This window comes from Lissotriton helveticus, chromosome 3_1 (genome assembly GCF_964261635.1).
Source record: "Lissotriton helveticus chromosome 3_1, aLisHel1.1, whole genome shotgun sequence".
Taxonomy (NCBI): domain Eukaryota; kingdom Metazoa; phylum Chordata; class Amphibia; order Caudata; family Salamandridae; genus Lissotriton; species Lissotriton helveticus.
The window spans coordinates 408743585-408770827 of NC_136061.1; the positions used below are offsets into that span (position 1 = coordinate 408743585).

Below are 27243 nucleotides of genomic sequence, written 5' to 3' on the forward strand. Positions count from 1 at the left end.
GTGTAACCATGAGTAGCAAGCCGTTTTAAACATGTAGGTAGCGAAAAATAAAAACATACACATGGTTATGCTGTTAAAAGCCGTCCCAGTCAGCGGTCACCAAGGGCTAAACAACGTATAGCCTGTAAGAGCGTGTGAGGAAAGAACTCAGATACTAACAATATGACTAACACGCCATTTGTTTTATAAGCGCGTGTTAAGAAAGAGACGTCTAGCGATATTACTCTACGGCACTGTGACACCACCTGATGAATAAGTGGTGTCCATTCCGGCTTACCTGCCCGTCGGTGTCTCCGGGCCGGCTTCTGTGCTGTCTGGGGAGGCATCGAACGGATGCAATGCCGCCATTTTCAATCCCGATGTGTCCGTGCACATGACCGCGCTCATGTGACACTGAGCATTCTGGGTAATGTAGTTCATGGGATCAAAAATCTCGCAGATAAAGCTATTTCTGCTGATTTTATACTAGAAATTTATATTTAGAGCCTCATTTCAATTTATCCGCAATCAGAAAGGGTCTCCATTTATTATCACACCACTTTCAGGAAAAAGTTTTTTTTATAACGCGTTTGGCGGAAAATTCAAGCTGATGGTGTGGAATGCCTATAGGTTAAACTTATGAAACATACACCACACAAGACCCATATATCGATTACTGGACTATAGTAAGAGTCAGACTGTATGGTACACGAACCTTCCTGCACAGTCATATCAGATTCAAAAACCATATTTCAAAATGGAGAAACAGAATTAGGCTTTGGAGAGTATAGTTAGATCTTATAGTTTCATAGACAATTGTTATAAACACTCGCTGGTAGGTTGCTATAATCACATGTTTTTGCAATCTACACAGTACAGTATACCGGTACCTATACTGGCAAGTCTGTTATTGTTGCACTACAGAGTAGGAACACTCTCTGGACTCTACTCTAGGATTGGAACTAAGCAACTCAACTGATACAAGTTTAAAGCGACATCCAGGGTATAGGTTCATTTAGTCCCTCCTTGTCGCTATTTAGCTTGTACACCCACTTCTGTTCTTTCTTAAACAGAAATCTACTGACATCAGGGCAGTGTTCAGGTAACAGAGGCTGTTCTAATACAGTCCAAACAAAATCATTGGGACTATGGCCAACTTCAAGGAAATGAGATGTCAATCGGGTCGCTTGCTTGCGACATCGCACAGTACTTTTGTGCTCCAAAATTCTTGTCCTTATTTTCCTTGTTGTCATGCCAACGTACCGCTTCTTACAAGGGCACGTGATCAAATAAATAAGATTGTCACTGTTACAGTTCGTAAATCGGCGCTGTTGCCAGGGTCTGTTAGTACCTATATCAACAACTACTGATTTACACGTTTGTGGGCATACCGAACAGGTACCACAAGGGTGGTGTCCTTGTACTGGCGGCAGGTCCCATAGCGTGCCAACTTGTCTAGGTACCTTCGTTTTTGTTCTAGTATGGACCAATTGGTCTTTCAGGTTCTGTCCTCTTTTAAATGCAAACAGGAGCATAGGAATATTATCACCACCTGTATTTAAAATGGACCAATGTTTACGGATGATCTTTTGGACCTGTTTAGACCTAGTATTAAAGGTGTTGACAAACGTGATTCTGTTTAACTTCTCTTTGGGTGTAGTCACTTCGAGAAGGGCTTCTCGGTTATTATTTGATGCCCGCTTTTTTGACTGACGGATTATTTTCCGTGGATAATTCTTTTCATGAAGTTGCTCCTCCAATTTTTTAGAGTGTATCGTAAATGTTTCTTTATTAGAGCAATTCCTCTGGACCCTGAGGAACTGGCCGAAAGGCAGATTGTTCCTCAGGGCCCTGGGATGGCAACTATCATAGCTCAATAATGCATTCTTTGCCATAGGCTTTCTGTAGAGTTCTGATGCTAATTGGACTACGCCAGAGCTGTAGTGTGAAAGTCTTTAATTATGCTGAGAAAACTCAAATGTTTCTCGGTGTCCTCTGAAATATTAAATTCATCCCAGATTAACCGATTCTCCCTTGAAGAAAAGGTGTGTACCAGTAAGACTTGCAATGAACCCTAGCAAAGCTTCTCCAGATTGATACCTCACTAGAAGCATCACTTTAAAAAACCTGGCCTACATCTTTAGGAGACTACCCTTCACTAGGAATCACCATGAAAAATCCTGACTACACCTATCAATGCCAACTTGTTTATTTAGTCCCACGTGGCAGCAGTACTAAAACTATTTTATTGCAGTTAAAAGTACGGAAATGTAGGCTCATGACATCACTACTTGGACTATTCCAGCCCCCCAAAGCTATAAGAATGGCATGGGCGGCAAGTATTAGCCATTTTAATGCATATTGCATCAATAAACAACTGTTGTTGTCATAATTTCTAAATTAGATAAACAGCGCTGCCATGTGGCAGACTGTCAGTTTTGGTAATTAAGTGCTGGTGCTGAGCACCGGAAAGCACGGCTAAAATTAAGTACTGTATACACCTATAGCAATGACTGTGTTCCAGGACATCCAATGCATGTGTCCCAAGCTTTCGCTGCCAACAATCTTAGAATCAGGAACTCACCTATATTTTACTTATTCCAGACATTCGGTCCTGCACCTGAAAACAAACACTTCGCAATGCAGCTTGCTATTTGGTGCAAAACTATATTTTAAACTGATTGATGTATGTCACTTTAAAAACAACTGGAACTCAGAATGTGGTATGTTAGAACTAGGGGCCTCTAGTTGGCAGAGGTAGGCACCTTTGTCCAAATAGGGACCCTTGCTTCTAGTCAAGGTAAGGGGGATACACACTTTAGATAACCCCCTTAGTAGCTTGGCACGAGCAGACAGGCTTATCCCAAAGGCAATGTGTAAAGTATTGTACCAACACTCACAGTAACAAAGTGAAAACACCACATATGGACACCACATCAGTTTAGAAAAATAAAGTATCTTTATCTAAACTACACAAGACCAAAACGACAAAAATCCAACATACACAGTTTAAAAATATGACTTTAAAAAAAAAGGTTTAAGAACTTGTATCATAGAAATCTATGGATGCGTGACTTTGCACCAAAGTATCAGTAGAAGCGACAAAAGTTCCCAAGCCAAACAGCTGCAGCGCTGGAAAACAAAGAGATGCGACATTCCTGAGACCCTGATGAGGCGATGCAAGAGCCCCGCTGCACGCAGCGGACGGGTTGTGTCAAGTCTGGTCTGTAGGGGGAGTGATGCGTCGAGTCTTCATGCCGGTTCCGGTTTGCAGGTGATCCGTCGGGAAAGCGTTTCGCACAAGTATGATACGTAGATCTTCGGGATGCGACAGCGATCGATGCGGCGGCGTTGCGCGGTCCTCTACAGCTGTAATTCCTTGATGCGTCAGTTCTGGGAGCGGCAACAGGCATTGCTACGATCTTTGCAGCAGCACGGCAATGCGATGGAAATCTTCTTGCGCCGTTGAGATGCGGCGGTGAAACGTGCCGCAAGAAGAGCGATGCGACGGGTTCTGCAGTTCTTTTCACTCTCCTTCTTCTTCCAGCTCCCAAACAGCAGCAAACAACCTCCAGAGGCCCTAAAACTGGGTTAAGCACTCTATGCAGGTCAGAACTCACACAGCAGAGTTCAGGGGAGCTGGGAGTGAAGTCCTTTTATTCCTGGGACTTCAAAACAGGAGGCAAGCTCTCCTCAGGCCCTTGGAGATCTTCTTTAAGCAGGGGACACAGAACACAGCAAAGTCCTTCTCCTTTCCTTGGCAGAATAGCAACTGCAGGTTAGCCCCAAAACACACAGCAAGGGCAGTCCTCTTCAGTTTCTCCAGCTCTTCTCCTCAGCAAAGGTTCCTCTTGAATTACTAGTGATACTAGTCTAATCGATGTCTCCCCACCGCTTCCAGTGTTGTGGTCAGACCACTTTTTAATTAAATTCTGCATTCCTTTTGCAGCTACGCCTGGTACAAGACTGGCGAATGATACCAGAAGGGTGTCTCGGCCTTTCCAACGAGTTACGGCGGAAATGCTCTCCGATGCTCTCTGCCAACATCCCTGCCTGTTTTCTGGTAATCTGGAACAAGATCTTGACTCGGTCCAAAAGTGGCTTACAACTAGATTTGAGGAGCTAGCCCCCGGTAAGCCAGCTAATTCTGCGGCTAGACACGCCTCGGCCCCTTGGTTCACTTCTCTTCTAGGTAAGATGCGCCAAGATTGTAAGAGGGCTGAAAGAGCTTGGAGGCGCTTGTACGACCCGGAAGACAAAATAAAATATAGGGATATGATACGACTGTACCACAAACATATTGTGGATGAAAAAAAAGTCTATCTAGAGCGCAGAGTTGATGCAGCGGAAAATACGAGCAAAGAAATCTTTAGAATTGTAAAAGAGTTTATCTCCCCTCCCTCGAGCACGCCCATCCATTCTCACACTGAAGTTTGGATTTGCCAGCTTAGTGAGTTTTTTATTAATAAAATTAAATCTATTCAGGGTTCTTTTCCTGATGCGGGCCTTATTCCAGCTGCCTGTCATCTGACAACTGTGCCACCATCCTTGAAGGAGAAAGGCCCTTTTCTTTCGGTTTTCCCTTCCATTTCTCTTGCTTCCTCTCTTGACGGCCTGTCTCGGCTTCAATCGGATTCGCCGCTTGACCCCTGTCCAGCGAAATGCCTAGGGAGAGTGGCGCCGGCAGTTAATATCTTGCTCAACCCACTGCTTAATTCTTCCCTGACAACGGGAGAGGTTCCTATGGCTTGGAAGCACGCCTTGATTCTGCCGCTGCTTAAAAAACCATCTCTAGATCCCCTTGTTCACGCTAATTATAGACCTATCTCCCTCTTTCCCTCTCTGGCTAAAGTGATTGAGAAGCATGTGCATCTCTCCATCTTCAGCTTTATTGAGAGTAATAATATCTTGCATGACTCTCAATCGGGTTTCTGTGCGAATTTCAGCACGGAGACGGCTCTTCTTGAGATCACGGATGCCATAAGAGAGAGTTTGGATGGGGGGGGGGTAAAGCCATCTTGGTAATGTTGGATTTGTCGGCGGCTTTCCACACCGTTCCCCACGACGGCCTCCTTTTAAGACTCTGGGAGATCGGCTTCCATGGGACGGTGTGGAACTGGTTTAAGTCTTTTCTGACCAACCGCCGACAAGTGGTCTGGGCACCCCCGTTTTCTGCCGAAATGCCGCCGCTGAAGGTCGGGGTTCCTCAAGGGTCCATCCTGAGCCCCACCCTTTTTAACATCTATATGGCCCCTCTAGCGGCGGTGGCGGAATCTTTCGGTGCCCGGATCATATCCTATGCTGACGACACCCAGCTCCTTTTTACGTGTAACAAGGGGGAGGATTTTGACGGCGGCCGGATTAAGGAATGCTTGGGCGCTGTATTTGACTGGTTTCAGAGGCATAGTCTGAAGTGCAATTCCGATAAATCGGAGCTGCTTTTTTTCGGATGCCTGCCATATCCCATTTGGAAGACATGGTGGCTCCGCGATATGTTCCCGCCTGATGCTGCCTCGTTAAAAGCCAAAAATCTAGGTGTCCTGTGTGATGATGATCTCTCCTTTAGACCCCAGATTATAGGGCTGGCAGGGAAATGTTTCGGCATCCTGAAAATGCTGCGGAAGTTTCTTCCACTACTATCTCTGCAACATAAAAAAATTACTGTCCAGGCCTTGATAGGCTTGCGTCTTGACTACGCGAACGTTCTCTACCTTGGCCTTCCCAAATACCTGATGGCACGCTTGCAGGTCGTGCAGAATTCGGCGGCCAGAGCATCTTTGGACTACAGCGTAGGGCTAGAGCCTCGGAGTTACTCAAGAGACTGCATTGGCTTCCAGTCTCTAAGCGAATTACTTTTAAGGTCCTGACCCTTGCCTTTAAGGCCCTTCACTCGATTGGCCCAAAATACCTCGGGAAGCGTATGGCCTTCTATGCCCCTAGGAGGACTTTAAGGTCCGCTTTGCAGGCTAAAGCCGTTGTTCCCACCATCAGACGTGCACGCATTGGATGTCGTTCCTTCCGGTACCTGGCACCACGATGCTGGAATGAGCTTCCCTTTTCCTTGAGAATAGCTAACAGTCTGCTCTCTTTCAGAAAGGAGCTGAAGACCTGGCTTTTCTCCCAGTAATTTCTCTGTCGGCCTGCGTTCGGTGTTGTGTTGTGCACTTTTTCCTTGTAGTTCTCTTTGCCAAAGCGCCGGGACACTCTATGGAGTAGCCGTGCGCTATAGAAGAGACTTTTATAACATAACATAACAATTCCAGGAAGATCTAAAGTTCAGGGGTTTCAGCTCTCATATTTATACCCCAAAAGTCTTTGTTCTCTAGGTGTAAGGGGTCCTGGGCCCAGTCCAAACCAGTTCTGGGTGCACTCTGCCAGTGCACAACTTCTTCCTTTTTTAGTGTTGAGCAGGGCCATCAGACACACCACAGGGGTGGAGCCAGCATTTTGGAAGGCAGGCACAGCCCTATTCAGGCTCAGGTGCTACTCCTCCCACCACTCCAAATGCAGATTAGCCTATTCAGCATAGTGCTGACTCACCCAGACTCCTGGAGCAATCCAAGCCCCTGTCACTCTCAAGCCAGACAGTCAATCCACAAACAGGCAGAGGCACACAGAAAGGTTGAACAAGAAAATAGTCACTTTCTAAAAGTGCTATTTTCAAACACAGAATTTAAAAACCATCCTTCCTAAAAGATGTGTTATTAAATTCTGAGTTCAGGGATACCAGACTCTAATTTCTTATCTGACTCCTTTGGGAAGCTATGCTTGTAAAACTGTTACACAGCATTCCCTATTCTGTCCTATTGGCAAGATAGCCTTTCAATAGTGAAAAATGAAATTTGCAGTATTTCACTATCAGGACATGTTACACACACTAGTACATGTCCTACCTTCTACATACATTGCACCCTGCCCAGGGAGGTACCTTGGGACTACCATAAGAGTGTCCTATGTGTATGAAAAGGGAAGGGTAAGGCCTGGTAAGTGGGTGCACTGGCCAGGTCAACATGGCAGTTAACAAACTGCGCACAGGCACGGTGGTAACAGGCCTGAGACATCTTTTCAGGGATACTTATGTGGGTGGCACAATCAGTGCTGCAAGCCCACTAGTAGCATTTAAGTTACCAGCCCTTGCACACTCAGTGTACTTTACTAGAGACCTACTGGTAAGACAAATATGCCAATCATGGATAATCAATCACAATAACAATTTACCCAGGGAGCACTTGCACTTTGACACTGACCAGCAGTGGCAAAGTGTCCAAAGCATCTAAATGAGCAAATACGAAATCCAGCAAAAACACAGGAGGTAGAGGCAAAACGTCAGGGAAAACCACGCCAAGGGTGCCAGGTCTAACATGGTGCATCATGTTTTTTTGGTTTTATGCAATGTATTCCAGAAGTGCCAAAATGAATACACTGCTAGAATTGTGTCCTTGCCCACTAATATGAAAATTGCAGACAGGTTTTTATGCATTTGTTTTACATGTAAATATTATACATAAATGAAATAAACAATTGTGTCAAGCGCTATAGAGCACTTGGGAGAATGAACAGTATAATGCAGGATACAAAGACTGCCTAAATCAAAGCGTGAGGGAACGGCGGAAGCAATGTGTCAGTCAGGGAGCTATGGGACGCATCACGGCCAAATGGAATCAGTCAGAACTTGAATAAACTAAATATCCTCCAACTTCAATAACCAAGAAATGAGCATTAGAATGAAGAAAGGGCAGATGGAGTGAATACATTTTGGAATGAACAATAGAATGTCAGTGGGTGCACCCAATGGAAAGTATTATAGCTGGAGCCTAATTTTAACACAACAAATATTAAGGCAAAATGACATAAGAGGTGGGTAAAATTGTGGGAAAATGTGCACAAGGTAGTTTTATAGACACCTAACACCATTTTTGTATTGTCAAAATATCACGTCTCTGTAGGCAAAATGTGTGCCCATCAGCATTTGTAAATGTGGAAAACAGGTGGGAGCGCTATTACTGCCTATTATGCTTGACGTGTCAGAATTTGCAGTAACATCATGCAGCCCTGTCAAGTGTCACACATCTGGTGTGACACTAACTCATGATTACTGATTGCAATAACACAATGAATGGCAAGTTATGTTATTATAGCAAGGGCTCAACAAAGTCTACATGAAACACTACATCCTATCCTCCTGCTGATCATGTTAATGATTATGCCCCAGAGGTATTTCTAAGGCACCGGCCTCGTGCACAGGCTACTGATTCTCCTTCCGGCCAGCACGCTCCTGCAGCACAGCTAGGTCGGGCTGCGTCTGGGTAGACCAGATGGGACATTGCAGGAGAAGTAGGCTCCACGCAAGAAGGACAGAGGTGAATGGAAAGCAAGGATGGCAAAGCTTCCACTAAAGATTATACATGGGATAAAGTACCCCCACCATACATTATAAGGCTACTGTAAGTCACTGAGTAGGTCTGTGACCATATAAAGGGATGAGGCCGAAGGTGGAGTTACTTTATATGGTCATGGAACGCTGTGGTGACTTAAAATATCCTTAAAATCTATGGCAGTATGTACTTTATTCCTTACAATACATAGTCAAACCATCACCCTTTCCACAAACCACTTAAATCCTTGTTGTGGTACTCTTTCATATAAAAGAGATTGCATGTTTACAAATATAAACAATTTTAGGTAAAATCTCTGCAGTTTAAGACACCAAAAAGCATGCAGATAACGGTTGCAAAAAGATCTTAGAAACAGTTTAATAAGTCAGTTTTTTAAAAACAGTGTCCCTCAGAATGTATAGAAGAGATTCTATATTTCCTATAATTTCCTGAAGTGTGCAAAGGAATACTTGTAAATATCTTCTTTTTGCTTGTCACCGATCAAGCAGAAAAACAGAGCAGGGGAAAAGCAATGTTTTGTTTTTGAAACTCGGACTTTATTTATGCTCTGTGTACTTCCTTTTCCCTCACTTGCTGTCTCTGGCAGCAGGAATTGTGACATCAGAACACAACTGTAGTATGTTATTAAAGATGAGCAGCTATGTCATTTCTTTATTACAGGCAACTAGGTGAGTTTCAAGTCGCCTGTAATAAAAAAAACATATTGACAGGCTTTTCTTACAGGGATTGCAGGATCTCATGTATTATATATCCGATAAAGTGCCCCCACCATAAATGATAAGGATAGCGCAAGACCCCTACAAGTTCCTCTACAAGATTATGGAATTGCAAAGTGACTTGGAATATCCTTTTGTGTGACAGGTACTTTAGCCCTTAAACACGTGGTCGCACCATTACTGTTCCCTCAAACCACTTAAATCCTTGTTACCAAGCTCTTTCGTATAAAAGAGAGAGCATGGTTGCAAACATGAAGAATACAAATAGAGTCTTTAGTGCAAAATTAAACACATAAAAAAATACTATGAGATATTTGTTGCAAGAAGATATTAGACTCAGTTTAAGACAAGGCAGCATTTGAAAAGAAAGTCCCAGTAGCTGGGAATGTGCAGAAACATGCAATAATATTCTGTCTTGTCTATAATTACCTAAGGAGTGCAAACAATAAACATGACGGAATAGATATCTTTTGTTTGGTTGCCACTATACAGCTAGACAAATGGAGCAGAAGAAAGAAAAGCCATATCTTGTTTTCCTGCTATAAACAGCTGTTTTATTTATGCTCGTTGACCTGATCTGCATTTCCCCTCAGCTGCTGGCTTTGGCAGCAGGCATTGTCAGAACTAGACTGTTAAAAATGATTACAGTTGAGTGTTGACGTCATTTCTTTATAATATAGGCGACTGGGTGCGTCACAAGTTGCTTTTTAGACATGAGAGACAGGTTTTTATACAGGGATTGCAGAACCCGTCTATTATAACATTTTTATATTACTGACTTGTTAATTATTTCCCAGTGTTGTTCTCCCAGGCATTGCCCTCCTCAATATGTCACTTCATCTGCATATGTGCTTGGAGGCGGTGGCTGCTTGCTTAGCAGTGGGGCGCCACCCTGATCTCTGTGTGAACTTATGCAGGTCCCCTGACACTACCTCTCTGAGGATTAGAAGCAGTGTATGCTGGACACATAGCCACGTGGAGCTCCTAGACAAAGGTCTTGCCACTAATAAATAAGCACAGTTGGATTGTGATAAAATGCCATTCACATGAGTAGGTGCTTGTGAAGTACCTTATTTACACTTTTATAATGTTATACATCTGGATAAAAAGATCAAACTCCTTCCATGAGGCAGTCAGCTGAAACACTGCTTGGCAGCACTTCGGGCCACATCAGCGGCAGCAGCATGATAAATAAATACTTATACAATATGAAGCAGAGATAGGCTACTGCAGCGGTTTTGCCATTTACAGATCTTCTTGAGGGGGCACAAGCTAAGGGTTAACTCCTAGAACCCAAGTCTGTGATCCAAGGTGCTCCATGTGTGCTGCAGCAACTTATTATTATTATCAGAGTGCCATTTGTATTATTCCTATTATTATTATCATTGTGGTTATTATTATTAATATTCACTATTATTGTTCTTAATGTGTCTACTACTACCACTATTACTCATAACAACATTAATGTTATTTTATAATTCTAATAATAATGCACACAACACTATTATCCATAGTGACATTACTAATAATAATGACCATAACAAGGCCAATATGACAAAAGTTACCGTAGTGTAACTAACAGTAATATGATCACCAATAACAGGTATAGTCTTACCACCCCAATTACAGCTAGTAATCCCATGAAGAAGCCCTCTGATGATATGCTTGACCAGAGTCTTACCTCCATTGTGCATTTCAAAAAGGGAAACTCAGCACATCATCTGATTCCTTCCATAAGTGTTCTATTATTTGTGAACTGTTTTAGTGAAAGAAAATGGCGGTAATGGTGGGACAATGCCCGTGTGCATCAGTGATGTTCCGGGACTGGCGGCAGAGCTGCTTCAGGTAAGATGGCGCCGGCAATTGCCACTGGCCTCTAAACCTAGGGATTTTTGGGAACCGTTTGGGCAATATATCCCCTCTACACAAAATGTTGACTGATGGTATAATGCAGTGCTTTAGTAAAACTTTAATGTGGGACCTCCCTGTATCAGATGTGGTGGAGGATAGCACAAAGATTGGGAGAAATGAGGCGTAAGGGATGGCGGCCTGGGATTCCAGAGAATTGATGGTTGTAGCCATTAAGTTTTCTCTCTTAGCAGCATAACACTCTGGGGAACATACTTATGATGTCGATGACTATGTCACCCAGTGAAATGCCATGTACGCTGTAAACTGTAGATTACTGGTATCAATTGTATGCAAATGTGTAATGTCGTATCTCTGCTGACTTGAATAAATAAAATAATTTTAAAAAAGAAAAAAGATGGCGCAGGCAGAAGCTGTGTGTGTAATTATGAATCTATACATCAATGGTCAGCTTGATTGGATTTCAGCAAAAGCTCCTTTGGACCCTCAGGACATTTAATAGGGCCTTATAGCTGCTGTCAAGGGCTATACCTGTATTTAAAGGTCCTGAACCGGAGTGTGATGAGGGCCTATAAGGAGTGAAAGGGTCTTTAACAACTGGGCTATAAGGCTATTAAAACATTCCCACCCACTAAGGAATGTTCTAAATTAAAAAGGGGGAAACATGAAGACAAACATTGGATTGTTGGTGCTCCGGGCTTATATATGGAGCTCTCAACATTCTAGTTCTCTAATATTGCCTTATAACCTGCAGCCAATGTCTATACCAGTTGTTAAAGGCCCTGAACCTGAATAAGAGGCCTGTGCCGCAGGCGAGGGCCTATAACGAAGGAGAGGGACTTTAAAAACTGGTATGTATTTCGAGGCAGACGGGCTATAGGGCTATTAGAACATTCCACCCACTACGGGTAGAATGTTCGTAATTAAAACAGGAGAAGCAGAAAGACAAAATTGGAATGTTGCAGCTCTGGGCATATACCAGACTACGCCATTGGCTTTAATGTAGCTCTCAAGATTCCAATGTTATAATATGTGCCATTGACTCTGGTTCTTACCTGCCTCCTCTAGGCAGTAATGGTAGCTATGCATGTCTGAGTTATCTGTTATTAGCATCAATGCAACATCTCTTGCTTGGGCATCATGGCATTCTCTGCGCCATGTTTGAAGATGTCTTTCAACCTCATAACCTCACCCAACATCTTGTGCGTAGGCTATATTCCATCCATATTATAAACTGAAGAAACCAGAGGACATCCAGTGTAATCAGGGGGTTTCTTCTGAAGTTGACATGCCAGTGACCATGTGGTAGATGGGCTTGTGGTAAGTGTTGCCAAAGGCAGAGTCGGATGGAGCCCCATCATTAGAAACCAGACAGTTCCCTTGATTCTAAATGAGGTGTGGGAACCAACAGCCTGATTCATGTACATGCCGTTTTGCGTGTCCCTAATAGCGAATCATAGCGATTCGCTATTGAGGACACGCAAAACGGCATTCATGTAGGAATTGCTAATAAAATAGCGATTCCTACATGTTCTTTATTTGCGAGTAGCAATTTGCTACTCGCAAATACTCCCCATTCATTCCTATGGGCCAAGAGGCCCATAGGAATGAATGGGGAGTATCCCTTATTTGCGAGTAGCAATTTGATACTCGCAAATAAGATAGCGATTTTAAGGGTGCCAGGGGTGTCCAAAGGATGCCCTGTAGCACCCCTAAAATGCACATTTGAACAGGTGTTGCGCACACACATGTCCAAAGGACATGTGTGTGTGCAACATGCAACTTAGAAAAATGCTTTTAAAAGCATTTTTCTGAGTTTTTGCTATTTACCGACAGGTCTGACCTCTCGGTAAATAGCGGCCCCAAAAGTGCAAAATCGCAATTTCCTGATATGTCATGAATAGCATTTGAGGAATCTCTATTAGAGATTCCTTAAATTCCATTCCTCGCAAATATGCGAATTCTTAGATAGCGATTTTTGCATTTGGTATCATGAATACCAAATGCAAAAATCGCACTCGCAAAGGGCCAGATTCTCAGAATCTGGCCCTTTTGCGAGCGCTAATGGCTACATGAATCAGGCTGCAAGAGTTTGACCAAATGGGACGTTCGGCCACCTTCAAATTAGCACAGCATTTTTCAGTGGCAAGAAACTCGTGGGCGACCACAGTTGGAAACTTGATTCCATAGACAAAGCCTATTGGACTCATCAGCTTCTTGGCACGAACAGATTCCTTTATGGCATCTTTCATTGAAGAAATCTGGACCATTCATTGAAGTACTTTGGGGCATATTTTCAAGCCCCTATCGCCACTGGGGCAATACTTTTTCAGACACTCAGGTGGTGTAGCTCCATTTTCCATATTTACTAGGTGGCGCTAAGCAACTTAGTAAGCTTAATAGTAAATACGCTGCATCCCTGAATTTTGAAAATATCAGAGCGCGTCACTGCCAAAATTGACAGGGATTCGCACTCTGACATTTTCTAGTAAATATGCCCCATTGTTTCTCAAAGGCCATTCTTTACAAGTAGCTATATGTTTTTCCTGCAGGATGACCTCTCGAGTCCGTCATCCGAAATATATGTCACAAAAATAAAAGGAAGAAAAAAGAATACATGTGGTGCCTAAATGCCGTGGCCATAAGCTTGCAATACATTTTTTTAAATTAAAATAAATAAATAATCGTAGCATATTATTTGAATAGACTCGTACTGTTGCTTCCTAGGTGACAGGTGCACTTTGAGCAAGTATAGATACAATTTATCATTTTAATTCGCATCACAGGAAAATAAGGTTCATATTGATGCAAAGAAAAAAGGTGTTATTGTTTTGTAATTACTCCTAACCCGAGGACATAATTAAGAAAAACACGGATGACAAAAGAAAAAAGAAAAGGAATGGAATGAAAACAGCATATGCAAAATAAATATCGCGCCACCAGTCCTAGCACTGTAAAGCTCTCCTTTTTAGGCGAATTTCGCAAATTTGATATTGCAAAATGCCATCACTCATAGTGCATGAGAGCCAGTGGTCGAAGGGGGACGATCCATTACCCTAGACATTGACACACCATAGACCTCTGCACCGTTCATAAATCTGAATTTCAAGGTGTTCTAATTGCGGCTTTTTGATTGAGGGCGTCTGGAACTCTCAAGCTAGACAACCATTTTACTATCTGCTGTTTGACACCCCCAACACATTAGCTTTAAGAGCAGGGACCGGTAGGATGAGGACAAGGATTTATTTGGGGGTTAATGTGTGGGTTACGTTGTTATGAAGGTTTGTTTCTTTGCAAAAGCTATTTTGTCCCAATATCCATTGTTATGTTTCATGTCCTCATTTCTAATGCAAAACCAGAGATGGTTCAGTTTGCCTTCTGTGTCATATTTTGATTTGCCATTTTTCTCAATTCGGTGCTATTTTATGTCTTGGTTCACATAACATGTTCGTCATTCACCTATTGACATCTAGAAGATAGTTTTAATATTTGTAAAAAGCTTCCATCGAAAACTAAAATCGCCAGCACCTCCTAGGTGCTTTAGTGAAAAGTTTTCTTGATGTCTGTTCTTGTGTCACATTTTCCTTTGATCACTTTTTCAGGTGGACCAGGTTTACAAAATGAGCAGTCGTCCACGTGGAGTTTGCCTAATACTGAACAACTATGACTTTGCCAAGGCAAGAGAAGAGGTGCCCAAGCTGAAACAATTAAGAAACAGGCGTGGGACGGATGTTGATGCAGGTAGTTAACGTATTTTTAAGAGGTATTTCTTTAGCACAGACCTAACCTAGAGAGCAGCACACTGCTGTACCGAAAACAGGTTATGCTGCAGTCCGTACAGGTTACAGAGGTATGGGTAGTACTTTACAAAAGCAAATAAAAGCAGTAGGGGCTGCTACCGGACCCCGGTGGTGGATCGGGAGGGGGGTACGAAAAAAGAAGAAATAATAAACAATTGCCTGAAAATGTCCGGACGCTGCCTCTCCTCTGTCCTCTTCCTCCTGTCTCCGGTCCCACAACAGGAAGCAGCAGGAAGCACCCAGGCTCCCTTGAACCAATCACAAAGCTGTTGGTTCAGCACTTAGATGGGGAATGGGAGGCTGGGCATGTTCCTCACCAGGCTGTGCATTATAACCTGGTGGGAAGATGCAAAGTGTGCATGACTGTTTGGACTGCCCAAGAGGGCCAAGCAGTAGTGCTGGGCCAGCCAAGCAGTCATGCGCACTTAGAGAATGCAAACCACTCCTCCCCCTATTCTGGGAGGCCCCGCCCGAGAGTCGCTGACTGCAATAGGAAAACTAAAATGATAATAACGATGGGTTATTATCATTTTCTTTTTCTTTTTAAGCAGTGGTACGACTGTAAATACAAAATGGAATACATATTTATAAAAGGACCATAGCGCAACATCTAGAAAAAACCAGAAGTGCCAGGTTCGGACTGGCCATTCTGCCACAATGCATTTTCCCGGTTGGTTACACGCTAAGGTATTGCTTTAAGAGACAGACAAACTTCCTTTCGTCTCTCCTGTCATCTCTTCCCGCACCCTCCCTCTATTTATGTCTCTACTTCTCTCCTCTCTCAATGTATTGAGACCGAACTATTTTGTCCGATGCCCGATGGAGCTACCTGGTTTAGCTATAGGGGAGACAGTTCGGGGATTCCCTCCTTGGACCTCACCTACCCAGTCGGTCTTTAGACAGACTTCCTTTCATCTCTCCTGTCGTCTCTTCCCGCATCCTCCCTCTATTTATGTCTCTCCTTCTCTCCTCTCTCAATGTGTTGAGACTGAACTATGATGCCCGATGGAGCTACCTGGTTTAGCTATAGGGGAGATGGGCCGTGGATTCCCTCCTTGGTCGTCACCTACCCAGTCGGTCTTTAGACAGACTTCCTTTCGTCTCTCCTTGTTGTCTCTTCCCTTATTCTCCCTTTCTCACCTCCCCTGCCCCCTCCACTACTTTTCTCTCTCTTTTCTCTCCTCTCCTAATGTATTGCCTATTTTTTGATGTATTGTATAATTGTTGATCTTTTTCTGTTACATTGTTTATTCTCATGTAAAGCGATCTGATACCTCCGGGTCTAGCCAGGGCTATATAAAACTCTTTAAATAAAATAAAATAAATAACATTTTAGCCGTGGTAGAGTTTGGCTTCCAATGCAGCCAGGATCAGTACTAAAGGCACTGGTGCTATTACAGAAAAAAAATTAGGAGGTAAGGAAAACAATTTACGGAAGAGCAAGGGTGCAGCATCTTCTGTAGTGCAATGGAGTGCAAAGCCATTGGTGGAATTGCCCCAAATACCAAAAAGTTGTGGTGTCGAGTTGAGCTAAGGGTTACATCACATAATAATTTTCCAGGAAGGCCACAGCTATTTTTACTTCTCAGGATTTCATAATTATGTGGTTCATGTTCAAAAGATGCAAAGGCCAGACTAACTAGGTAATTTGGTAATTTAGCTCATTGGAATGGGGTGTTAGAGTGGCTCCTGGATTTGCATGTTTTGCTAATTTAATTTTGACATGGCATCCATACTTATCCTTTTTATTTATTTATTTTATTATGTATTGTTAGCTTGCAGTAGGCTTAGAGCCCACCCATTCCTTACCATTGTTTGTCTCCATTTTCACTCACATGTCCTTGCTTCTATTTCATTAACATGTGTGGTCTTTCCTTACTCTTCTTGTGTTTGTCCCTCCCCTGGAGCATGGACTCATTACTATGTCCTTTTTTAAGCACTACTTATTTCTTTTACTATAAACAAACATTTTCCAGCTGTTTCCCTATTATGCCTTGCTTCTCTTGTCTGCACTGCTCGATCTCTCGCCCATGTGGTTCATCCCCAACCCTTCAGTGATGTTCTCCCTCATGTGCTCCGACCCACGTTGCTTTCTTCCCCGTGTGTTTCTCCCCTTTCCAAGCATCACAATGCTCTCTGTTTCGCATGTATGTTTCTCTCCCCAATCCTCTGCATTCCATATTGCTCTACTTTGCGCATGTTTGTCCTCTCCTGCACCCTACATGTTATCCCCCACCACCCACACATTCCATGTCACGTCCGGCCCCCATGTCTCTTCAGCCCCTACAGACCTCCATGTTGCTTCCATGCCCCCGCCCATGTTGCTTCGCTCCCTTGGCCCTATGTTGCTTCTACACCTTTCAGCTGTATTGCTTCCTCCGACCTCTTTCCCCCCAAAAAATGCTTTCACAAGCTAATCAGATCTTTTTCCTATTTAGCCATGCCACACAGCATCAGGGATGCTGTACAGCATGAGTAAAAGGTATTGGCAAAGGTATAGGTTTCAATGGTGAGACCTATTGGCTATGCCAGTGCTTGTTTACATTTATTGTGCCAATGATATAGCAGTCAGTATTTTAAGAAATGTTCCTACCTTATGAAATAGGAACCACTTGCCCTTCTACAGAAGTAAACTTCATTGAAATTAGATAGCATTTCTGTTTGAGACTTTGCCACCCTTCTACATGGGAAAAGTGGGTAACATGGCTTTATCCCACATTTTCTTTTGGGGGACGCATTTTCACATGGATCAGCTATTGAGCTGAATGTTTAAAAGGGTGGGTATAGATTCCCAATAAAATGTACATGAGTAGCGGAAATGACATCACATACGCTTTGATTCTTGATATCATCACATGATTGACCCCTTGACCCACACTTTGCCCCTCAACAGACCCCCATTTATTTGGTGAGGGGTTACAGTAAGGATGAAAGGTACAAAAAGTCAACACTGCTCCTAAAGCTCTTGGTAACAACATTTTCCTCTTTAGCAGTGAGAAAAATGTAGCAATGGCTATGCTCAGGGTACTAAAGGGCAAACCAGTGGCAACAACGCTACCATTGGTTATCACTGTTTAAGGTCCTTTAATCTTTAACTTCGCGAAGCCCAGTTGTGAAAGCTTTGTTCCATAGTTGAGTGAGCCTGGTGTTGGGATCCTTACCTATTAAGTGAATAGCTAGTGGTACTATTCATATGAGCGTATGACCCAATTAGGAGAGAGAGTAAACTCTGTATGTATGCTACTTTCGGTCCCCATAGGTCGCAGTGCAGGCATGGTGAGTGGGGTTGGGATAATTGCAGAGTTCTCCTAGCAACAAGATGACAGGATCAAGGACTGCCTAGACGGGTAATGGCTTCTAGTGTGCACACAGTACACAACACAATGTGCAATTGGCAATACGGATGGATGGGCCTATATAAAGGTTTCCTGGGTCTAATTCTTCTGGCAGTTGGTGAGTGAGACTGTATGGAGAACATAGAGATGGTGAGGAAGGGAAAAAAAAGTCAGAGGTGAAGAAGACCTCCTAAGAAGCTGGTGCCTTGCATATTCTTAGGGTGACCACTGGGCAAGGCTTAGTACTCAAAGGAGCAGGCCACAGAAGAAGTCCAGGAGATGGACAGTACAGTAATCCCTGCTAACTTTCCCTGCCTCTGCCCAAAACATCTGTTGGTTCCTTAGCGCTTGGACGCCCCCGGGCAACAATCGCGCTCTATAAATCCACATACAAATACAAATACAAATGGACGGTTGGGCACCAGGCCCAGCATGAAGCAATGGTGGATGGTCCTCTGCAAAGTCAGGTTCTCTCAACAACTGAGAGAGACACAGCGGTCCTGTACCTGCGGGCACTGAGCAGTAGCCTACTTATGTCATTGGTGGGTTCTAGCCCTTGTCTGGGCGTTCTTTCAAGTACCTACTAATAGTGGTGCAGCGTTCAGCGGTGCCGCCAATACAGTGGTCCTGGGGACACAAGGCAGGTGGAGACCACTGGATCCTGCTTTTCAAGCAGAGTAGGTGAGGACCCTTGGACAGGCTGTCGACACAGGTTGGGATGCCATAACTTTACAGTTGCACACTGACTTGCGAGGTCAGGGCTTGATGCTGGAGCAGAGTATGGTGATTACTCTTCACCTTGCGCAAAAAAAGGTTTTATTAAAAACAATCCTCACTTGATTAGAATTTAAACTTGGGCAAACGCCAATCCATGCTTACCAATAATGTACTTTTTTTTTAGTTAAACAATGTTGAATTTTTCTTCCTTATTACACTTGCAATACCTCTTCATAATTTAACAAACTCATCTCACAGGTAGTTGCAATAATTGCAGCAACAGTGCTGCTCAGGGGCATAACAAAACCTGATGGGGCCCCCCTGCAAAGTACATGGAGGAGGCCCCCCACTCAGTGCTGACGGAGCCATGAAAGAGGCATGTGAAAACTGAATGCACAGGCTTAGAAATGCAGTTTTTTCGTCAATCCTTCCCTACTCTCTAAATGTTTTCTAGACATTTTCATTAGTACAGATTTCAACAACCACCGTGTTATGTTTTTAATCCTGAGTGTTAACGCGTGATTTTGTTTTTCTCGACACCAAAGACTCTTAACATATGATAACTATTAGTATCGATGACAAACAAGTAACTCAGACTCCTACATATTTTGGACCTCATTGTCTTATGTAGCATTTCCTTTATGTTGATTGTACACACTTGTATGATTTATTGTCTTTGTATAATATGTGTGTGATGTAAAGCGCTCTGTCACCCTACAGGATAATAAGTGCTTGTTGGCCTTAATGAAATCACAGGTAGTGACATCATATGACCTGTGACTGAATTTTCCGAGATCATGTCACATGACCTTAACTCTGGTGACATCACAATAAGTGACATTACTGAAGCGCCATAATTGCTGTGATTATATAACAGCGCAACACATACACGTCTATGTTAGATACCACATATATTAGGGTGGTGCATGATCTTTGAAAGTTGTGGGGCATAATGTTAGCCCTGAATTGTAGTGACTGAGTGAAGCATGCCAGACATCTCCTAATAGGGTTGGGGGAGGAGGATACCCCTGAGAACATTTTTAAAAAATTGGGGTCGAATACTGCATTTTAAAGGAAAATGTCACTTAACTTTGCTACAAAGGAGGAGGAGCCTAGCCTGCAAACATGATGGCCGCCTAATCCTTCGGCTCCGCCGACCCTTTCGCTTTCCTCCCGTCCCGGGACCGATCCTGGCATCAATCCTGCTCCTGAGTTATATTTTCGGGTTCGGGAGGTGACCCCGACTCCAATGGTGTGTTTTCTTAAGCACTCCCTGCGGTGGAAGCGGTGGGACGTTCTCGCCTTCTCCCGGACGCTGCCCGGCGCTGACGGGTCTTTGTTCTTCGACTCTGGCTGCCTTTGCCCTCAATAACAGCGGCCGCAGTGGACGGAGTCGAGCCGGCCGACGGCTCGCAGCGGCTGAATTGGGTGTTTGCATTCTGTCCGCTCTACTCATCTCTACGCGGAAGGCATATCGGCTGAGAGTGCAACAATGTGTCACCGCCCAGGCTTGTGTATGCCTTTGTTTGCTTCTTGTCTCGCTCCGTGATGAGGTGGGCGCCATTTTAAAGGCCGAGCAACTGGACCTTGTTTTTCACGATCCCGGGCTGCAACTAGTGACATGGCCACTGCGGTCGCTACGTTTACACCTGCATGGTGCAGCATGGTCTGTGTTCCCTTTGTGCCCCCGGACGGGTGGTGCTCTACAGTTCACCGGCGTGGTGCTCGGCTTTGTGATGGCGACGTGGATGACCAGTCTTGTGGGCTGCAACGAATTTCGAGCCCCGTGTGCAGGGATCTGCTACATCCTCCCCTCCTAAGGCACCGGTGCGGATTGCGGACATTCTGAGAGCCCTGGATCTTTTTCGATTTGCTTTATGTGGCGACGCCTGTGACCTGGGGCACCGTCTGGATGCTGTTCTCGCTGCTGTGCCCTTGCTTGACCGAGCACATTCACGACTGCGGGACGCTGAGCCACATCTTGTGTCCGACTTCTGTGGACTGCCTGCCCGGGGGTGCCCGGAGGTGCTGGAGGTATGTGCTCCCGATGTTCCCGAGATGCTGTCTGCGATGGAGATGCAGCGGTCTGATGTCTGCGTGCTTGTTCATTATATGGGGTCTCGTCCTCGGACGCCATGTGTGGATACTCCTTTGTGGATTATCGGAGACGCTTCCTACGTTGTTCTGCAGCTGCTGCTACTGCCCTGGCCGAGTGGACTGTTACAGTGCGATGTCCACCTTTATGTCGCTGTCGCACACATGACATTGGAATGGACAGACTTTGTTGGACGGTGCTGTGCTCTGCTGGGGTCACTTTGCTTGTTTGTCCCATTCGAGATGGCTATTGTGCAGCTGAACCACGTCGATATTCCCGATCGCAAGGGCCAGGGCTGAGCTCCCCCTATCAATGACTGTGGTAGCGTATACTGTCGGGGCTGCAGGGGGTGGACGCTACTATGAAGTTGGACTTTGTCGCTACGCCGGGCCGCGGGGGGGGGGTTGAGGGTGTCTCCTCTCATGTTAGGATTGTTGTTGCTCGTAATGCTGGGATGCTGATGGTGAGCCGGGGATACTGTACGTTCATTTTGTATCGGTGACGGGGTCTAGGGATGGGTGGCCCGAATATTACATGCCGGGTGCGGGTCTGTTTCTCTCCTCCTCCACTCTTTATATCTTTATATTTTCCCTACTATGGGGCAGTTCCGGGGCGACAGGCACGCTGTTAGTGGGTTTGGCCGTAGCCATTACAGGAGTGCGGGGTGGTGGGTGTGGGGGGGGTTTGTTATTTTAGTTTGTTTTGTTCTATGGTCCCTATCGCTCTTTTCCGGCTTTGGGAGGGTTCTTTCCTCTTCGTAGGGTTGGCTGTTTCTGGGTCTTGCGCCTTTTCTCTTCCTGTGTTTCAATAAATCTTTGTTTCCTGTTCTTGGGGGTGGGCTTTCTGGGATTACGCGTGGAACTGTTGTTTTCTTGTAATGTTGCTTATTATCCGGTCTCATTGTTGCGGTTGCTTAGCCTATATAGTTGCTGTACTTATAGCCTAATTTCGATTGTGAATGGGGTACGCCCCTCTTGCTGCGTTTCTTTTGTGTCCCTTTATGTAAGGTGTGTAGTCCTTCCTGTGGCAGCCCCCTCGCTTCATCTAATTTAAAACGAAAACCTCCTCTCCTGTGTTGCGCACCCCGTAGTCACTTCTGACGTACTTTGCAATATCCTGATTGTATATTGATGTACTTTTCTCCTGTTTTTCTCGCCTATCTTTGCGGCCGGCCGTGATGGTTGTGGGCTTGCGCATGTATATCCTATTTTTGTCTCAATAAAGGTTTTAAAAAAAAAAACAAAAAAAAAAACTTTGCTGCAAAGCTATAGTCTCTGAAAGGACACGTTAAATATCCAAGTCCTCAAATGGTGTGCCAAGCCAATGGAACAAGACACTTCCCTGAAGTTGACACCATTTTTTCAAAATGTGCTATGGGGGCCCCCACATATCAAAAAATACCTCAATTGTGCCAGGACCAGCATTTTGTCACGGGTGCCTTCTTTAGGACAAAAATTACAAACAATATATCAGTGCCAGAATTTTTGCTTTTAATGCCATCCCTATAGCATGAGTGACACTTGCGTCAACAATTACCTCAGTATGTCAGGGCCAGCATTTTGTAGTGTTTCCCCCTTTGATGCACCCCTGTTGCCCTCACTTATGACAATAATTACCTCCAATGTGGTAGTGCTGGCATTTGGACACAGATGCTCCCATGCCAAAAATGTCCTCAAGTATGCCAGCTACAAAATGTTTTCCATCCGTGCCCAATATGCCACCAATTACCTCTCTTATGCCAATACCAGTATTTTATCATTAAGTCAAGAACTACCTTCAGAACTAATTACCTCCAGCATGTAAATACCACTATTATACTGTTATGTCAAAGACCACCTCCAGTATGCCACTACTTTCTCACAATTGCCTCCAGTGTGCCAGCGCCATCATTTTGCCATGGGTGCCTCCATCAACAATTACCTTCAGTATGCCATGGCAAACAGCAGACTCACAAGCATATTATCACAATTTCACTCATGCTAATTTACGTCTACTTACTCACTTATTCTCACTCGCACTCACTTATTCATTTTGACCAAATTGTACTCACTCATTCATTGTCACTCACTATTTTGCACACACTCTTACTCCTACTTCCTCACTCTCACTCACTTCCACTTTCACTCGCTATGACTCACACATTCACAGTCACTCAAATTTTACTTTCTCTATATGACTGAGTCATACTTTCACTCAGGCATTCTAAATCGTTTTTTTCACACCCACTCACTCATTGTCTCTCTCCCTCATTCTCACTCACATTTTTTCTCACACTCTCTACCACTCCCTCACTCATTCTCTGACTTGCAGTCACTCTTACTCAGTCTCACTAAGTCTGACTCACTCACACACACTGACACTCACACATTGTCCCACACTACCTGTCATTAACTCTCACTCTCATTCACTCTCACATTAATGATTACACACACAGGTACACACAGACACTCTCTCTCAAACAAATACACTCTCACCCACAAGCAGTCACACAACATACATGTAAAAACATTTTTACCTACCTTAGCTGCCAGGAAGGTCCCATTCCAGCTAATTGTACTCCATTTTGTATTATTCTAATAGTGAATTACATAATGTTATTCACAATTAGTGTAACAACAAAATGGTAGAAAACCAGGAGAGTAAAGACCCAACTGACGCCATAAGAACAAGCAGCTTCTAAGTTCCTGGCACTGATTTTGACATCTCTGAGGCCAGAGATCACAAAGAGCAAGCCAGAGGTCACTGCTACAACTCCTGATGACCCTTACATGATATGCATATGAAAGATAAAAGACTAAAGTAAAAGAAGGAGACAATGGTGTCTGCTGTACTCAGTCTTGCAGTGGGTTGGGCTGTGACTCGTGCCATGGGAACAATTTCATGTGCAGTTACACAGAGCATGACTATAAATGGCCTACCCCACCCTGAACCAAAGGAGACACCAAGGACAGGCATTGAGGGCAGGCCCAGATGATCCTTCCAGTTTATTGTCTGCGGCATTGTGCTACCTATGTTAAGATATCAATATAACTTATGGAATTGCTGCATTCTTTCTGAATTTTGGCATGAATTATATAATTTGGTGAGGTACTGTGAGACCCCCCGAAAACAAACACCTTATCCCTAGCTAAGGACAGGATACACCTCACACCCATACTGAGTATAAACGGCAGTGCAGCGTAGTCACCTGACAATTTGTTTTACACATTTAAAAGAGACAAACTGAAAAAACGAAACGATCACCAAAGCAATATCAAATAGGCTCAAAGCACTTTTTTATGGCTAGGCAAACCAAACACAGGTGATTCACTTGCAATGGATTGCTTGCATCCGGAAAACACTTGTTCACTCACATGGAACTTGCTGTTTTTAGTTTGAGGCTCATGGTGAAGAGATAGGCTAGTGGTGGGTCACTATAACAGATGTAGTTTATTGCATGTGAATTGTTTTGTAACCACTACACTGTAGGGATATGTATATGTATATATATATATATATATATATATATATATATACATATATATATATATATATGTATATATATATATATATGTATATATATATATATATATATATATAATTCCACTTATGTTTATGTTCTAAGATAAGTATGGGTGGAGAATAGAGCAGAAAATATATAATTAGTTTACAATACAGTGGTAGGTTTCTATAATGGATGCAACATTATTGCAGGTTGATATTAATGACCTTGTTAGTGTCTTCAGTAGGCCAACGGAAAGTAAATCTTCATGTACCTTATCCCTCTTGCATACAAATAAACACTGACATGCCAGACATACATTCTGAAGTGCTCCACATCGACTATCTTTAACCGCATGCGCGCTGCGGCGATTTTCGCGCTACGCAGCTTTTTTTCAATAGCCGCATTACATGACGAGCACAGCTCGTCATCAGCGTGCGAGCGGCGCAACTGATGACGAGCTGAGCTCGTCATCAGCGCCGAAGGGGTTAAGGGAGATCGCTTTCATAATAATTCGGTTTTTTTATCTAACAGTTCATATCTTATGTTTCCAAGCACAGCACAGGTGTTGATAGTATCCAAGCCAATTGTTTTCAATTCATAGACCTCTGAAGTTTGAAAGGTTGCTGATTTTGGTAGGGCTCAATCTCGAGAGTCACAAAAGTGGTGTAGCTCACTGAGCCATCTGTCTGGCTATTTAGCACCGCTTAGGACATGGTCTAATTAATAAAAGTTACTCTGGCCTGCCACCACTCACATGATGCAGGTTCACTGGTTAGAGCGGCAGACCGTGATGCAGAGGTCTGGCCCGGGACCAGGGTTCAATTCCCGCCTCGGCGGGTCTCGGGCTCAATTTCCTCGGACCTGATAATTCTCGTCTCGGTGCCTATTCTAACCATGGGTCTCACGCTGCGACTCTGGGCAATAGCTTGCTTAATCTACACAGCGGCCCCAACAGCGCTGGGATGCCTGGCTTCACCATGGGGGTGCCCAGGAGTGGGCATTTCACAGGGAAAAGCCAGGAAGGGTTCCACAGCGGTATGCGTATAGCGCCAAGACACTCATGAGTATGAGTGCGCTTTACAAGTACGAATCATTTCATTTCATTTCATTTTACTCAAGGATAGTGAAAAAACGTAAGCCTGAATTTATTTATAACCCCGACTGCACATTGCATGGGTCTTGCAGGGTAATACGTCTTTACTATCCGAAAACTTGACTATATAAACCCCAATAGTTTGCTATAATTTGGTCTTCACCACATGGCAGTGAGAAAACATTTTTAGCCTCATGGGGGGAAACAAACAGGAAAGTCCATTGACCACAACTTTCAGCAAATAACATTCACCAGCATTTATACATTGCCCTCCTGATCCCTGCCCATGTGCTACACTCTAAAATTATGTTGGAGCATTAACAAATATGGCACATTTCACTTAGAAGAACTATAGTCACCACCAAAACTTCAGCAAAGATACTGTTAGACACCAAAATGAGAAATGCAAGTACACAGGCAGCATGTCTTGAAGTAAAATTCAACTGGCTTGGAACAAACCAAGAAAGTAATTAATTCTGTAACATTCTCTTTTCACCTACAAGGCCTCAGCAAGACCCTTCCTAGGAATGCAGCTTCTTGAAGACTACAGCACTAAACGAGAAATACTCTTTTTGCACTTTGAGGACCCCTCGATGGAAGCTACACAAATATTATCAAACCGAGCAGTGCTAGTAATACAAAAAAAAGCTATTTCTTTCTTTAAACATGGCACGTGGAATCACTTCAATTTAGGACAGAAATCGAAGCGATACCACATGGCATGTGTAAAGAAAGAAATTCCCTTTTTGCATTTTGACCGATGACCAGCCCCTAAGTGGATGCCAGGGGCATCCATCCAGCAGTTTTCAAAATGCAAAAAGGGCATTACTTATTTCTTCAAACATGACACGTGTAAAATCGCTTCACCTCATCTACTAAGATGAAGAGATTCTGTGTGTCATGTTCAAAGAAAAAAGTACCCTGGGCCTCTTGTGTATTTTGACTACCACCCAGTGGGGCCCCCTCATGTGACTAGGAACTCGGGGTCGCAACTCATTGGTTGGTGGGATAGAGGAGTCACAGGGTGGGTTACGAGAAGCTCTCATAGTTTTCAGTTTATCTATTTGTGACATTTCAATATATTAGGTGTGACACTTTGAGTGACATTTGATAGCAAGTACAACAAAGCAGTTATGGCCATGCTGGGATTTTAATTACCCCCTTTGTGAAATATCATGGGTCTGAAACTGCTTATGCAAGGTCCCTAACCTATCCCTTTTTAGGTTTCGCTGGAGGGCGGAGCTCTTAGCTCCGCCTCCAGAGAAATCTCTTGATTTCCAGTAAGGAAAATGGAATACGCCCCCCTGTCCCATTGGCTAGCTCCATAAATGGAGGCTAGCCATTGGAACAGAGATCTGTCCGTCAAGGCCGGACCAGATTCGGGGGCGTTCCCGAGATTTTTTCCCAGGGCGGAGTTACGTTTTTTCCCGTTCCCTCCCCTTTCACTGAAAGTCTGTCCATTCCCGCCCCCTCCGTGTGCCTTTCCGCCCCCCCCTCGCTGTCCTGTGCACGTTTCCCGCCGTCCGTGTCCTCTCCCGCCCCCTCCCGCCGTCCGTGTCCACTCCTGCCCCCTCCCGCCGTCCGTGTCCACTCCCGCCCCCTCCCGCCGTCCGTGTCCACTCCCGCCCCCTCCCGCCATCCGTGTCCTCTCCCGCCCCCTCCCGCCGTCCGTGTCCTCTCCCGCCCCCTCCCGCCGTCCATGTCCTCTCCCGCCCCCTCCCGCCGTCCGTGTCCTCTCCCGCCCCCTCCCGCCGTCCGT

At 44.3% G+C, this 27243-nt stretch overlaps 1 protein-coding gene across 2 annotated transcripts in view; it reads left to right on the forward strand.

Moving 5' to 3' along the window:
* Positions 1 to 27243, forward strand: part of CASP8 (caspase 8) — a 188175-nt gene that overhangs the window by 140854 nt on the left and 20078 nt on the right. For both annotated transcript variants that reach the window (XM_078680213.1, XM_078680214.1), the window contains 2 exons: positions 10857 to 10936; positions 14563 to 14701. In XM_078680213.1, the coding sequence (XP_078536339.1) occupies positions 10857 to 10936; positions 14563 to 14701 (219 nt within the window). The remainder of the gene's footprint in view (positions 1 to 10856; positions 10937 to 14562; positions 14702 to 27243) is intronic.